The 15,716-nt window shown below is 35.7% G+C and overlaps 1 protein-coding gene across 4 annotated transcripts; it reads left to right on the forward strand.

The window, feature by feature from the left end:
* The first annotated feature begins 995 nt into the window (after nt 1-995).
* On the forward strand, nt 996-15,179 carry LOC110793355 (uncharacterized). Of its 4 annotated transcripts, none has more exons than XM_056826741.1 (6): nt 996-1,210; nt 1,532-1,643; nt 5,575-5,819; nt 14,007-14,178; nt 14,254-14,310; nt 14,583-15,179. In XM_056826741.1, the coding sequence occupies exons 1-6, from the start codon at nt 1,050-1,052 to the stop codon at nt 14,742-14,744; spliced, it is 909 nt and encodes a 302-aa protein (XP_056682719.1). In that variant the 5' UTR covers nt 996-1,049; the 3' UTR covers nt 14,745-15,179. The 4 variants fall into 4 exon arrangements, with proteins under 4 accessions (XP_056682719.1, XP_021853911.1, XP_056682718.1 ...); XM_056826740.1 differs by having other exon boundaries at nt 1,017-1,210; nt 1,511-1,643; XM_021998219.2 differs by having other exon boundaries at nt 1,016-1,210; nt 1,511-1,643; nt 14,254-14,726.
* Nucleotides 15,180-15,716: the final 537 nt, after the last annotated feature.

The raw sequence follows: 15,716 nt of genomic DNA on the forward strand, positions 1-15,716 counted from the left end.
ATAAGTCATAAGATAATCAGAAAAGTATGATACTTCCTCTGAATCTAAGTATTTTTCCCATTTGCAATCTTGACATTATTCACTATGGAAGATAATTGAATAACTAACAATATATAAGAAAAAATACAGACATATGAGGTCTTATTTAATTCGTCTCAAAGAGTACTTTGATAATATTAAATTTTATAATCTTTAATAACACTAGTTAGAAATATTAACGATGTAAAATACGCATTGGCAAATGTATCAAAGTGAAATGGGAAAATCATTTAGATTTGGAGAGAGTAATAAAAATAAATTTAAAAGCTATTGAAATTAAGTTTAAAGCGTCAAATACCAATATCAAACAAAAATTAAAAAAATAAGAATACATAGCATTTTGGGTGTAAAACAAAAAAATGAGTTTTGTTATAGTAGGACCTTGGAGACCCAAATCTCTATTGGAGTGTATCTTCCGACTCCTCCAGTTCCTTACATGTTCATTTATACATAAGATAATTATTAACTATTGATTTTGTTCTTCGACTTCTCGACCACCCTCACCGCCCACGCATTCGATCTTCACCGTCTTCTTCACGACCACCAGCCGCCATCCCGCCTCTCTCCCCTTAACCGACCACCCAGTTGCCGCCCCTTCTCTCTCCCCTTTAGCTGACCACCCAATTGCCGCCGCCCCTCATTTCTCACTGTTTTCCTTCCCCAACCCTCTTTCCCGATCTCCCCTCTCCTCCTCAACTGCCTCCCCTCCTCTCTTCCTCATCCCCTTCCCCGACCACCAGACCACCAAAGCCACCCCTCCTCCTCTCCCCCTTCGCCGACCACCAAAGCTACCCCTCATTCTCTCTTTCGCCGATTTCCGGCTACGACGGAGGTGTTTCGAGCCAGATGCAAATTTAATTAGGGTTGGGATTAATATTTTTAATTTTTTGGGATTTTGTTTTTACAGAAATACATGTATTTTAGAAAAAGATTTTCAAATATTATTTATCATTTAACAAAAATAAGAAAATGTATTTATTGAAATAAAAAAGATAAATAAATAAAACACTATGTTGCACCTTAGAATTCTCAGATACAACTCACGACTCACGAGAATGGAAAAAGGGATACAAAGATGGATCGTTGACATATCAGAATGGAACCCTTCACCCATCGAATTCTGGTCTGCAGTTTCTGTTCTCCCCAAACATCAACACTCCTCCATTTACAGGTATCACCTCTTCCTTCTCCATGTTTTATTTTATTATTAACTTTTTACCAAACAAATTCGAGAAACAAGTTTTTGTGTTTTTGATTGAGCTTAATGGTTAATATAAGTATGTGAAAATGAATTGGTGAGAAAGTGTAGTTGTACTTCATTTTTATGTACCGTTAATTCGTTGTTTGAAAAAGGAAAGGTGGAAATTAAATTGATGGTATGATGTGATTCATGTAAATGGTGTGGCTTTTAATTTATGGTTTGTGCTTTGATTAAGATAGATCAGAAAACTTATCAAGATTGCATTTATAGATATGTGAAATTGGAAGACAGGAAGAGGGCATTGGTGAGTAGGCTGCTTCAGTATGCTCTTGTGCACCAAGTGTTGGGAATCCCTTATAATGAGATAGTTATCAGGTCAACTGTCGAAGGCAAGCCCTATGTGGTAAGCTCTCATTTTACTGACTTAAAGTTCTCAATGGATATTTTATATTTATCTTTTCATTTACGTAATGTAGAGGCAACTATTTGACAAATTAGATATTTCTAATGAATGGACCTTCCTCCCTCCTTCCCTCTGGTGGGTAATTGAGTAGTTGTGTTGCTGACATATCGTTAGTGAATATGGTGGGGTTGCCTCTAAGATAAATGTTTTCAAGAGCTACTTTACATGGACTTTCAAGAAGCGCTGAACTCATAAATTGATTACAAGTATACAACTCTGATGCGCCTAGCTATTTTATGCTTTTTTCTACTTTCTAACATCACAGTAGATCATTTATGCTTGCGGTCAAGTACGTGTTACACGGACACCGCAAGGTCAAAGAAGATTGAAAATGATTAGGAAGGGTACCTTTAGTTACAGTGACATTCTGTGTGCTCTATTTGGTAAAGAACCTAACTTTTGATCTGTGTGATATTTTCTTGTTAAACGTGTGAGTAAGTATTCTAAAATGGTTGCATGTACTTCCCTAGATCTATCGAGGAACTTGTCGGCGTATGGCATATTTTTGCGTATAACAGAAGATCTAGTAAATTTTTGAAACTTGTTAGTGGTCTTGCTATTGCGTAAGCCATATAGTCCGTCCTGTAAAGTTGACCTCCAAACAAATCATTCTTGTCCTGTTGATCTAGCGAACAGTGAAAATTAAGGTTTTCTGTTGACCTAGATGCAACATTTATTTAGAATTCCAGTCATTAGGTCAGTACCTCAGTGGCGGTAACAGTTCAAAGTCAGATTTTATGTTTCTGGATTTCTTCCTATAGAGGGATTACTGAAAGTTAATGTAGAGGGAGCTGAGCTGCTAATAAGAAACCAGGCTCTATGCCTTATTAGTTATTAGAGACTGTAGTAACAGTTAGTTAGGTTGTTTTCTAGTCCTACAATTGATAGAATATTCTAGCCGAGCTGAGCTTCTTGCTGTTAATTATACTGCTAGCACGATTCAATAGCTTTGTGACTAGAACAAATTACTCATTGCTTTTCAATGTCACTCACTCATCCCTCTGCAGTAGAGTTCTGGCTTCCTTAAAAGGGAGTTAAAATATGCTTCAATAAATGTGATAGTGGCAATTACGCTTTTAAATAAAAGTAGCAGTTCAACATGTTTCGCCACCTAGTATTTGTGTTTCCTATGTTTATGGCACTAGTAAGGCTCTAAGGCATGTGTTAGCTAATGTTTAGGCTTATTTGTTTTGTCTTCAACCTATATAAACGCATCACATGTAATTCATTAAAGTGAACTGTATACAAGTTTGTTTTCTTAGCCATTATTTCTCTGTCTTTTTATTTACTTTGCTTAACATCCCAAAACAGAATTGGTATCAAGAGCCACTGAGCCAGTGATCTTGTGAGGCTTAAACTTTCCTTTTGAATGTTCATCTTTGTTTCTCTCAATTGAATCAAAAACCTTTTCTCTTTCCATTTCCGTTTTTAACGGCAATAATTATCAATCTTCACCATCAAAGTTAAATCTTATTTGAAAGCTTTCAGTTTATGGGATGTGATTGTGAGTGATTTTGAATCCCACCCCTCTTCCACAAAATCCAACACTAGCCCAAATAAAAAAACATGATGAAAAATGGCTAGAAAGCAAGAGAATTTTCGTGTCTACATTCGGCCGTGTCGGAAGAGATTTTCGCAACTATTATGGGTTGTGCCTTGTGAACCTCCTAAAGAAGCATGGGAGAAAATTAAAGAGGACTTTGATGACAACCATCCAACGAAGTTGATGGAAATTTATCCCTAGGGAGAATTTGAGATTTTGGGAATGAAGAAAGGTGAAGGTGTTAAAGAATATGGAAGCCGGTTAATGTCTATTGTCAACCAAATCAAACTACTTGGTGGAGAATTTTCAAGTCACCGACTTGTAGATAAGCTTTTCGTGACTCTTTCGGAAAGGTAAGAACAAATTTCCTCAGTTGAAGAACTAAAGGTCTATCAACATTAACATTTGCGGAGTTGATCAATTCCCTTCATGATGTGGATAAAAGGAGGAACATGAGAAATAAAGATGGTGAAAACAAAGGTTTTATTTATCCTAGTCCTTTTATTGAAAAGGAAAAACTGTGAAATGCAGCCATTGTCATAAGGATGTTCACGAGGAAAGTAATTGTTGGCACAAGAGTAGCCACAATGCTTAAAATGTCAAAAATTTGTGAATTTAGCGAAGTGGTAGGTTCTAAATGATGTGGAAGCATCTATGGATGGAAGGGCAGGGGGAAATTTTGTTTTAAAGTCATGGGTGAGAATTGTACAATGGAGAAGTGCTCCAAAAGTCCAAAGTCCAAAGAGTAGATGTTGGTAAGATGTGCATCAACAATGAACATTGAAGGCGGTGAGGCGTGTTTCATATTTCCACCCCATTGCTTCAAAATTCATCGAAATATTCTTGTCCATTTCTACCCCTTCCATCCCAGTTATTCTTGGTCTACCTTGACTTCTTTCGATGTCTCCATTGTCCCAACTCTCCATTTTTCTGGATCATGATGTTTTAGTTGAATTACTGGGATCTGATCAAATCAGTGCAGTGTGTTCTCCATCCTATCCTTGATAGCTGCAAGTTGAAACTCCAACCTTGATGAGCTTTCTCTTCTAGAACTACCACACACCCACTGTTAAGATACGTATTTCAGATTTCCAACCATCAACCCCCTACATATGCAGATGTCAGGTCTTTCTGGGGGTGAGAGAATTTGGGTGGACGTTAGTTTTGGGAAGGCTCAACAAATGATATGCTCCAGAAACGTAGGTCAGGGATGTCCATCTCACCTAGCGTTTGCTTGGTTTCCCGAGTTAATAGTGAGTCTTATTTACATGTTTTCCTTCACTGTGAGATGACTAGGTTTATTACCTTTCCTCAAAAAAGTGGCTTGTTACCTTTGGAGACGTCTCTTTGCGAAGTTAACCCATTTTTACCCCCTTTTCTTCCAAGGTGGAAGTGAAAATCAGATGCCATTAAACCAGCAAGTCACTTGCTAGCCTGATAAAATTTTGTTTGCAGTTGGGCCCAAGAAAAAAGAAGGTACACAATTTTCAATTTCATGAATAAGTCTTACTACCGATCTTCTTTGAGTAAAGAGGAGGAAGGCATTCTGATATTCATACCTTCTGGATTCTCTTACAAAAAGCCTTTTCTAGTAAAGAAAATAAGGGAAACCTTTTATAGTAAACCAAATGAGTGAACCATCCAGCATTCACGACAGTTTTGTTTGAGCAGTTCAGTTCATCAAGTGTGGAGATTTTCTATACCATGCTCCACCAACTTAGTGTTCTGTACACTTATGTTAACAAAGTAGGATTCTTGTTGATTAATGAAGTTTATGCGGATTTCTTTCAGTTTATATTTTGTTTCTTTCTTGCTAAAAAAGCTTTTAGTTTCTGTGATTGCATTTGCTTGCAATTGCAATAGTCGCGTAATTGATCTCCCTTTCTTCAGTGTTATTTGAACACTTAACCTGCTCAACTTGATTCTGGCAGGAGCTTTAGTATGAACGTGTGACTAATTTGAGGTCAAAATTTTCACACTTTTTTATTTCTCAGACGATATATGGTGACGTATTATGTTAAGCTATAGCTTCTATTATCCAGCAGATATATTCGACTATCTATAGTAATCTGTGAATGCTTGTTGTTTTCTGCGAATATATCTCTCTTCAAGTTTTCTATGCATAAAGTGATTGCAAGTTTTCAGTGCAAAAAATAAATGCAAGTTTTCAGTGCAAAATATAAATGCAAATTTTTAGTGCAAAAATTGTACGCATGTTTTCAAAGAAAGAATCTGAAAATACATCCTTTGGTTAATGTCTTATGGAGTACTTGTGAGCATTCTCATTCTAGCCTTTCTAATATTTCCTAATGTAGCTGTGCTTTTCAGCACTATGATGAAATGAGACCGGAATTTCCGAATTTCAACTTCAGTGTCAGCCATCATGGTGATTTGGTGGCTATTGCGTCTGAGCCATTCTGCCTTGTGGGTTTGGATATAGTTTCCCATGCATTACCCGTAAAGGAGACTCCCCAACAATTCATCAGCAGTTTCTCATCACATTTTTCAAGTATAGAGTGGGATAAGATAATTAATGCTGGCACCCATTACGATATACTGCAAGAGCTGTACAGGTACTTTTGCTTGCTTTGATTTTCTCTTTCTGAGCCTCTTTTAAAAGGGAAGACATGAGTGTAGATTGAGTATAGTTACTTGTTTGCGAAGATTGTTAGAATCTGGGACTCCCATTTCATTCAGCCACAAGTCCACGTATTGTCAAATTCATAATATCAGCTAAGTGAAATGTTATTATTAATTTAGATGTTATACAGTTATCCGTGATTTTAGAGGACATCAAATCTCTGTCAACATGAACAATTCTTTCTAGTTCTTTGCCTTCCACTTTGTATGTGCGCACTGTACCCTTGATTAGAACAATCATTTTCTGGTGCTCTGATTGCTATATGCCATGTAATCTGGTTATTGTCCGGTTACCATCTCAACTAATTCTTACTCACATAATGCCATCTTAATGCATGTCTTCACATTGAATATGGGGAACAAATACAAGGTCAATTCATTTGGTTGAGCTGGTCTTGGATTGAGTACCCTGTTTTCAATTTATTGTAGTGCTGGTTCCGCTACGGGATGGGTCTGTAAAATGGTAAATAATATGGCATTAAAACCATAACCGTATAGCTTATAGTCCTTACCTATAGAGTAATCTTTGTAGGAGTCAGAATTTACAAATACCTACATCACGTAAATTTGTATAAATGATGGAAGAAAGAAAAACAAGGGTTACAACCCAAAAAGTAAATGTTACTCTCGTAATAATGATTCTCTATTTTTATTCTATATTATGCAGAATAAGAATTTTTCTCATTATCAACCTTTCACTAATTTTAACAATTGTTAATAAAGCAAACTAACTATAGCATATTCTAAATTAATGTTTGAATTTCAACACACCCCCTTAAACTTTAATTGTCATTCCAAGCATTTGGCAAGGCTTGTAGCAAAAGGTTACAAACAAAAATACGGTATTGATTATGAAGAAGTATTCGCTCCTGTACCTCGTCCAGCTCGTCTAGACACCATGAGAATACTAATTTCATAAGTGGAAGATTTATCAACTTGATGTGAAGTCCACTTTTTTTAATGGAATTCATGAAGAAGAAGTTTATGTTGAACAACCAGAAGGTTTTGTGATCAAAGAAAAAGAAAATAAAGTGTATCGTTTGAAAAAGGCACTTTATGGTCTAAAGCAAGCTCCACGAGCTTGGAATACACGTACCGACAGATACTTGATGAAAAATGGTTTTACCAAATGTCCGTACAAACATGCAGGTTATGTGAAAAAGAATGGTGATAATATTCTAGATGTTGATAATCTATTATTCACTGGAAATAGTTAGAATATATTTAATGATTTCAAGGCGGCGATGTTCAAGGAATTTGAAATGACAGATTGTGGGCTATTGAATTTCTTTCTTGGCATAGAGGTAAAGCAATGTGGAGATGGAATTTTTTTTCTAGAAGTTTAAAATTGAGTCGTACCACGAGTACCCCCGTTGCAACACGATTGAAGTTGACAAAAGTTGGAGAGGGGAGATTAATTGATCCAACTTTGTATATGAGTTTAGTAGGAAGTTTGAGATACTCAATCATCACCAGGCAAGGTACCTTAGATTTTCATGGAGACACCTAGAGATTCTCATTGGTGCGCTGCGAAGAGAATAATAAGGTATATTATAGGTACCGTAGATTTTGGAATGTTGTATTCTTATGGAAATGACGCAACATTGTTTGATAATGATTGATCTGGTGATCAAGATGAGAGAAAAAGTACAATAGGGTATGCATTTTATCTAGGTATGCATTTTATCTGTGTTCAACTGATTTTACATGGAGTTCTGAAAAACAACCAGTAATCGCATTATCAAGTTATGAAGCAGAATATATAGCAGCTTCATGTGCAATTTGTGAAGCATTATGGTTAAAAAGTCTCTTACAAGAACTTGGTCATGCTCAAGAAGGAGCTACTACAATATATGTTGACATGTGTCAACAATAAAATCCGGTACAACATGGGAGAAGCAAACATATTGATACAAGGTTTCATTTTCTTCGAGATCATGTTAAGAAAGAAACAATTGCGCTCGAGTAATACAAGGTTTCATTTTCTTCGAGATCAAGTTAAGAAAGAAACAATTGCGCTCGAGTATTGTAATACCACTGCGCAAGTCGCTGATATTTTTGCGAAGCCCCTATCTCATTATATATTCAGAAGATTGAGAGAAATGCTTTGAATGACAATTAATGTTTGAGGGGGTGTGTTGAAATTTAAACTTTAATTTAGATATGCTATAGTTATTTTGCTTTTAATAACAACTGTATTAGTGAAAGGTTGATAAATATAGAGTTTGATTTTCAATGGAAGAAAAATATAGAATAAAAAGAGAAAATCATTACTCCCTCCGAAGTAATAACAATTGTACACAGTTTAATGCGATAAGTAGTAGTGTGGTTATCAATTATTATTTCATTGAAAAAGTAGATGTGATAGGAGTTAGTGGGGTATTTTTTTAATTGAATGAGAGAGGGTGTGGGGATAAAAAAAAATTAGTGGGAAAACAGAGACAATATAATAATTGTAGGGTCATTACTAATTTAGAAGTGTAACAATTAATCTGGGACAGACGAAAAAGGAAAGTGTAACAACTAATCTGGGACGGAGGGAGTATTTTTTTTATATTTTTTTTTGGCAAATAATAGAAATTTATTACTGACCAAAAGGTAGGCAAAAGCCCAAAAAACCTACAACTCCAACAAAAAACCTAAAAAAAGAAAAAAAAATCAAAGTTTAACTCTCCCCACCTTATAGGAAGGGTTGGAGAGAAACCTATCATTTGTTTTACAACTCAAACAACTAGCAAATCTCTCATTGCATCCAGTGCTTCTACAAGCAACTCTATAAACAATATTATGCAAAATACTGTGTTGATCATCTTGAACTCCTTGAAAAATTCTTCGATTTCTCTGAATCCAAATCGCATAAATAGCTCCAGTAAAGCACATAGCATGAAGCTGACATGTACTGCTAGTTTTCGTACAAGCTTTAGCAGCTTCTGTAATCTCTGCATCAAAGCGAGAGTATTTCTGTGATCTGTAGAAAAGAAGCTTGCTCCAAATACTAGCAGAAAAAGAACACTCAGAAAACAAGTGTGTTACAGTTTCTGCATTACTGTCACAAAAAACACAAACATCATCCGTATGAATATTCCACAAAGCTATTCTATCCTTTGTCGCTAGCCTGTGAAGAATAGCTAACCAAGTGATAAACGCACTTTTAGGGCTAGCTTTGTTGTTACAAAGTAACAACAATCCCCCTGCATTTGTTGATAAAGTTTTCGGATGGAGAATTTTTCACCAGATAAGAGAGACCGGAAACCACCAGCACCTTGAATACAATCCCTACTTTCCAGTACTTTCTTCATCACCCACGAAACACTAGCTGGTATAGTCATACTCCAGATATCTCTGTCCCGGATATAATAAGCATGGATCCACTTGATCCAAAGTTTGTCTGCTTCATAGTTATAACCATTATTAAGAGAGTAATACTTACTTTATAGGTTGTAACCCTTGTTTTTCTTTCTTCCATCATTTTATACAAGTTTACGTAAGTTAGGAGTTTGTAAATTCTGACTCCTACAAGAATTACTCTCTAGGTAAGGACTATAAGCTATACGGTTATGGTTTTAGTGCCATATTTATTTACCATTTTATGGACCCTTCCCGTAACTCATAGCAAGTTTTTTAAGGTATCCGAGACTATAAAGAAAGTTGCATTAGTAGAAATAACAATAATAATTACAATAAAATAACACACATAAATAAATTGATTATCCAACAAGTGTTATTATCTCTAAATATAATACACAAGTGTTTACAACACTTATTTTGACTCACACCCCTGACGCACCCCAATTACATACAAGAATTTTTCTCTAAAAGTTCCCTTAAAGCTTCTCTCTCAGCTTTATGTTTTTCTTTTTGTTTTTGGGATACTATTATAGTGTCAGTAGCATGCATATATATGTGTTTTGTTTTTCCTAAATTAGAGGGTAAATTAAAGTAAATAACTAACCACCTTCGATTATTTTGGCCATTCCTTTAATTCATCCTACAATATTGCAAAGGATGATATTGAATATATTATTTTCTTTAACTAAAACTAAATAATGGTTTTCATTCCTCCAACAATCTTCCACTTGAAGATTGTTTTTAATTTATCTTCACATCTTACTCCATGCGGAACAACTTTTCCGTATGTTACTAATTCAGGCCAACTAAAGTTGAACACAACTTCAGTTTGTGAATAGTCACCGTCTTTGTTAACATATCTGCCGATCTTAGTTTCTTGAATTTTCACCAACTTTAACACTTCATCCTTTAATAGAGATCTTATGAAATGATATCGAAGTCCGTTATGCTTTGTTCTAGAATGAAATGTTGAATTCTTTGCAAGTGTATCACACTTTCACTATCAAAGTATAGAACATTATTCTCCTTAACAAACCTTGAAACCATATCATATCTTTACTAGTTTCACTTACGGCTACTGTAATGGATAGAGCAACAATCTTCTGCAATTGCAACATCCAACTAACTGTAGTATTTCCAATCGTGAATATGTAGCTGGTGGTGCTTTTCCTGTGATCGACTTCACCTCCAAAGTCTGCATCTACATAAGCTCAAATTCCACTTCATTGCTTCCCAATGAATTTTTCCCATACTACATAAGCTCAAACTTTTAATACAAACACTTCTCTGTCGTACCTCGTAGAGTCGCAGATACCTCAAACTCCACTTCATTGCTTCCCAGTGAATTTTTCCCATATTTGACATTTTTTCCCATATTTGACATAAACCTGCTAACAACTCCCACTGCATGTCCAATATCTGGTTTTGTACAAATCATTGCGTACATCTAACTCCCAATGGTCGAGGCATAAGGAACCAAAGCCATTAAGATCTTCCTCCGTTCGAGGAGACTGATCCTTGGATAACCGAAAGTGACTTGCCAAGGGTGTGCTAACTGGCTTAGGATCACTGATTAAATCTTTGTAAAACTCGTTTGATGTACTCTCCTTGAGATAACTGCAAAGTACCGTTATGCTTATCTCACATAATTTGAATTCCAAGAATCTTCTTTGTTGGACCTAAGTCCTTCATGTCAAACTCCTTTGACAATTGTTACTTCAACCTTCTTATATCATCCATATTTGAACCTATTAACATATCATCAACATAAAATAGTAAAATGATATACTCCCTCCGTCCCAAATTAGTTGTTACACTTTCCTTTTTCGTCCGTCCCAGATTAGTTGTTACACTTCTAAATTAGGAATGACCCCACAAATATTATATTGTCTCTCTCTTCCCACTAACGTTTTTTTGTCCCCACACCCTCTCTCATTCAATTAAAAAAATACCCCACTAACTTCTATCACATCTACTTTTTTAATAAAATAACAATTGATAACCAAACAACCACTTATCACCTAAAAATTTGTGCAAAGGTAAGTGTAACGACTATTCTGGGACGGAGGGAGTAATTGATAGCTCTTGATGTAGCAACACTGGTCATTCCTTGTGCATAAAGCTATCAAAAATTTTGTACCACTGTCCCAGGGCTTGTTTTAGGCCATATAAACTTTTCTTAAGTTTGCGTATCATATTTTCTTTCCCACATTCTAGAAACCTTTTGGTTGATGCATATATATCTTTTCATCCAGATCTCCATGAAGAAATGCAGTCTTGGCATCTAATTGCTCAAGTTGAAGATCTTCAATAGCAAAGATACTCAACACTGTTCTAATGCTATTGAGTTTCACAACAGGTGCAAAAATCTCATTGTACTCATCTCCTTTTTGTTGGAATCTTTTGATTACTAATCAAACTTTGTATTTCTTGAAACCATCATGCTCCTTTTTCACTCGATATACCCATTTATGTGAAGGGCTTCCTTTCTCACAGTCCCTATGCGGTTTGAGATCAAATATTGCATCTCATCTTTCATTGCTAGCTCTCACTTACTAGCATCAGTGGTTTGACATGCTTCTTTATAGCATTTAGGCTTTCCTTCATTAGTTAATAGATAATTCATATATTTTCTGTTTGGCACATGTGGACGAGTAGTCCTCCTCAATACTGGTGTTGCACTAGAAGGTTGTGGCATGTTGGACTTTGGCATAGTGATTTGTCCATGGATTCATCTTGTTGAGGTTCCTTTACAGATGAAAGTACATTTATTAGATTTAGGACCAAGCTCATCAGTGATTTGTCCAATGGATTCATCTTGTTGAGGATCCCCGATATAGCCAATGAAAGTACATTTCTTAGATGTGGGACCAAGCTCATTCCTTATTTTATCACTAATATGCACATACGCTACACAGCCGAATACCTTTAAGTGAGATAAATTATCTATTTTCCTCTCCATACCTCTTTTGGTACTTTGTATTCTAACGGAGTTGATGGTCCTTGGTTGATCATCAAGTAAGTTGTTGTGTTGACGGCTTCTTTCAAGAACTACTTCGGTAAACCTGATTGTATACAAATGCTTCTGGCTCTTTAAGTCAACGTTCGGTTCATACGCTCAGCTACACCATTACGTTGAGGTGCACCCTATTTTCAATTTATTGCAGTGCTAGTTCCGCTACGGGATGCGTCTGTAAAATGGCAAATAAATATGGCACTAAAACCATAACCGTATAGCTTATAGTCCTTACCTAGAGAGTAATCCTAACATAAGTTGACTGTAATGGGAATTTTTATGTTACCATATTAGAAAATGGGAAAACAGGCATTAGTGGTAAAGAAAAAGCGTGAAAGGTGTTGATATATGAAAATAAATTTAGACTCTTAACAGAAATAGTCAATTTTGATTTGTATGTTCTCTCCCCTTATTTTTCGATGGGTGTCGACTTCAGTTTACATCTTCTTCAAAAATCTTTTAGTCCGAGATGAGTCAATTATTTCGTTGAATTGATGGTTAGCACCACCAGTGTTACCCGGCCCGGAACAGGGAACAGTCCCACTTTGCGCTACCCGGGGCGGTCGCTCCGAGTACGCTGCGGGTCACGACCCGGTTCGGCAAAGTTGGTGAACCCAATCTGAGTACCTCATGATTCATGTAAAAAGAAAAAGGAAGAGGAAAAGGTAGAGAGGGTTGTCATCAATCAATGGCTTCATAAATCATGGAGTTTAGTTAATGAGGAATTTGGGATGAATCAAAAGTTGTTTACTTTTTTTTTCTCTCTTTCTTTTATACGTCATTTACTCTTAAGAGCCAAAGATTATTTGGTCTTTTGGCCGTGGGATGTAATGGACTAAATCAAAATAGATCTTAAAACCTCTTCGCTTCCTTTCCATGAAGTAGAAGATGCTCGTCCCGTATCTCTTTTGGGTCAATTGGAAACCTCTCTGCAATTGCAGGGTAAGGTTGCGTACATCCAACCCCCCCTTACCCCGCTTCTTGTGGGAGCCTCTTTGAGGCAATGGGGTAATGATAATGATGATGATGAATGATTTCTTTTATACGCCTGATTGTTATTGTGCTTTAGGGTTTCTCTCTTTCTTTTGTACGACGGGTTGTTATTGTGCAAAGGGGTTGTCCTCGACAGGGTTGGGCTAGCCCAAGACAATTTTTTAATTTATTTACTTTGGGCTTTTTTTATAAGATTAGTTTCCATCTCTACTGACTACTATAAAAAAATACGTTCATTTTGATACGAGTATATATTTCATCTCGAGAAAAGTAAATAAATATGAAATATGTTTGTAATAAAGATTATATATAAATAAAATCCATCGTTCCGGAACTCTTAAAGGTAGTGTTCCGCGTTCCCGTTCCTCATTCCCTCCGTCCCACGTTCCATGTAACATTGGTTAGCACCCTTCTATTCAAGAAGTTGTGGGTTCAAGTGTACAATCTCTGTGTTAATAACTTTATATTCTTTTTAATGTTAGACAGCATTATTGTTTTGCATATTGTGTAGAGCACGAAGAGTATATATTTCAAATTATTAGTCAAGGAGAGGCTGTACATGGCGATATTTCGAATAGATGTTACAGTTAAACAACAGCTACTCCACATTAGTTACCTACGTGTTCTTGCTTCCCTAGAACTTGAGTCTAATAAATCAGCACTTTCTTGCATCATTCATATTTTTCATTTGATTGTTATGTAGTTTGAGACTCTTTTAAGATGTGATCAATTATTTTTGAGCTGATTAAGACAGTTGACACAGATATTGGAGTCTGAAGGAATCATTCGTTAAAGCAATAGGGAGTGGATTGAGGTACAAGTTGGATGCCCTGGAGTTTAATCACGTTAGCTGGACCAACATTTCTGTGAAATTACTGGGTGAAGAATTGCGGCAGTGGAAGTTTTGGCATTTTGAACTAAGGAAGAGATATTATGTAAGTTTCTCAATTGATTCTCCAGATTCTTTGCAATTCGTTCCACCATGTTGATTGACAAGCATTGTACAACAGGAATATGGTCCTACAGGCTACAGATGTGAACATCAGTTAGAACTTTGGTATATTATAGTAATGATCAATTCTTGCCACTCTAATGGTAACAGTATATGACCAAAGAAGTCGTTTTGATGGAAATGAAACAATATTTTTTTCTTATGCTAGCAAAGATAAATCTGCCTGTGTTGAGTAGTAGATGGTGTCCTTGCATGTTTTTGCGGATATAAACAAATATAGAAGTACGATGATATTTGTACTGGTATCCATCGCTTTACATGCAAGGTGCAAAGGAGGGTTTTGGCTGATTGTTTTAGCATTTCATCTTACATAGCTTAATGCAATAGGTCTCCATCACTCGGGGCTCTCCGCATATGGCAACGGAAAATTTCAAGCAAACACTTGGACAGACAGAATATGATGAAGATGAATATAGTTTGGGGTTCAATCTTCCTAATACAAGTTTCATATGCAGAAGTATAGAGCAACTCATACCCAGTGAATTGTAATATAGGCTTCAGTCTTTATAAATGTGTTGGGATCTGGAAAGTAGCAAAGAAATTAATTGCAGAGTTAACATGCAGAGTATCATGATAACTTATGCTGTTAAGTGTGATGAATGTGAGCTAAAGGGTGCAGTACAAAGAAACTATAATTGCAGAGTTAACATGCAGTGAAGCAGATCTAGGACATGGCACATGGGAGTGGAAATTAAAGCGAAAATGTGAGTGATTCTTTCATAGAGTTGAACAATTTCTGGGTCTTTTTGCTGAGTTAATGATGTACGGAAATTCGAGTATAGGATTTGCAAACGGATTATTGTAACATGCTTATACTCGTGCTGAAAGTATTCAAGTATTTTAGCAGACTGCTACTGGAATTTTCTTTGGTTTTATTGTCTCCAAACACGAATTTGTTACATTGAGAATTACAAGTTTGTGCTATATATTGTCTCTCTTCCAAGTTTATTCGCTAGCCCATTGTCTCTTTTTACATCGAAATATAAAACAGTAAGGTAGTGTTTGGTAACTTGAATTCATTTGAAATACTGTATTTCAAATGTAAAAGTTGAAATTCTGAAATTGAATTCCAAATTAAGTGTTTGGCGAACACTCATAATTTGATTTCTGGAATTTCAATTTCACCATAGTGTTTGAAAAATACCTATATTTTAATTCAATTTTTTTTGTATAGTTTATTTCAACTGATAAAGGAAGTATAAAAAATAATCCACAAAAATGCTGTCAAAACTCCACAAAAGCTATAGAATATACTTCAATAATAATTACAATTTAGCTGTAAAAAAAAAAACAAAACAATTTGATAAAATTTCCATATGGATCTAGAAACTAGAAAAATTGTAAAAATTAAAGAAAATGTAGATAGTGATTGTCATTGTTTTTCATAGCAATTAACCAAAAAAGTGACCAACAACAAATACAATTGTTACTTTTTTTTATCTAATTGATTGAAAATGAGTA

This window comes from Spinacia oleracea, chromosome 4 (genome assembly GCF_020520425.1).
Source record: "Spinacia oleracea cultivar Varoflay chromosome 4, BTI_SOV_V1, whole genome shotgun sequence".
NCBI classification, from domain to species: domain Eukaryota; kingdom Viridiplantae; phylum Streptophyta; class Magnoliopsida; order Caryophyllales; family Amaranthaceae; genus Spinacia; species Spinacia oleracea.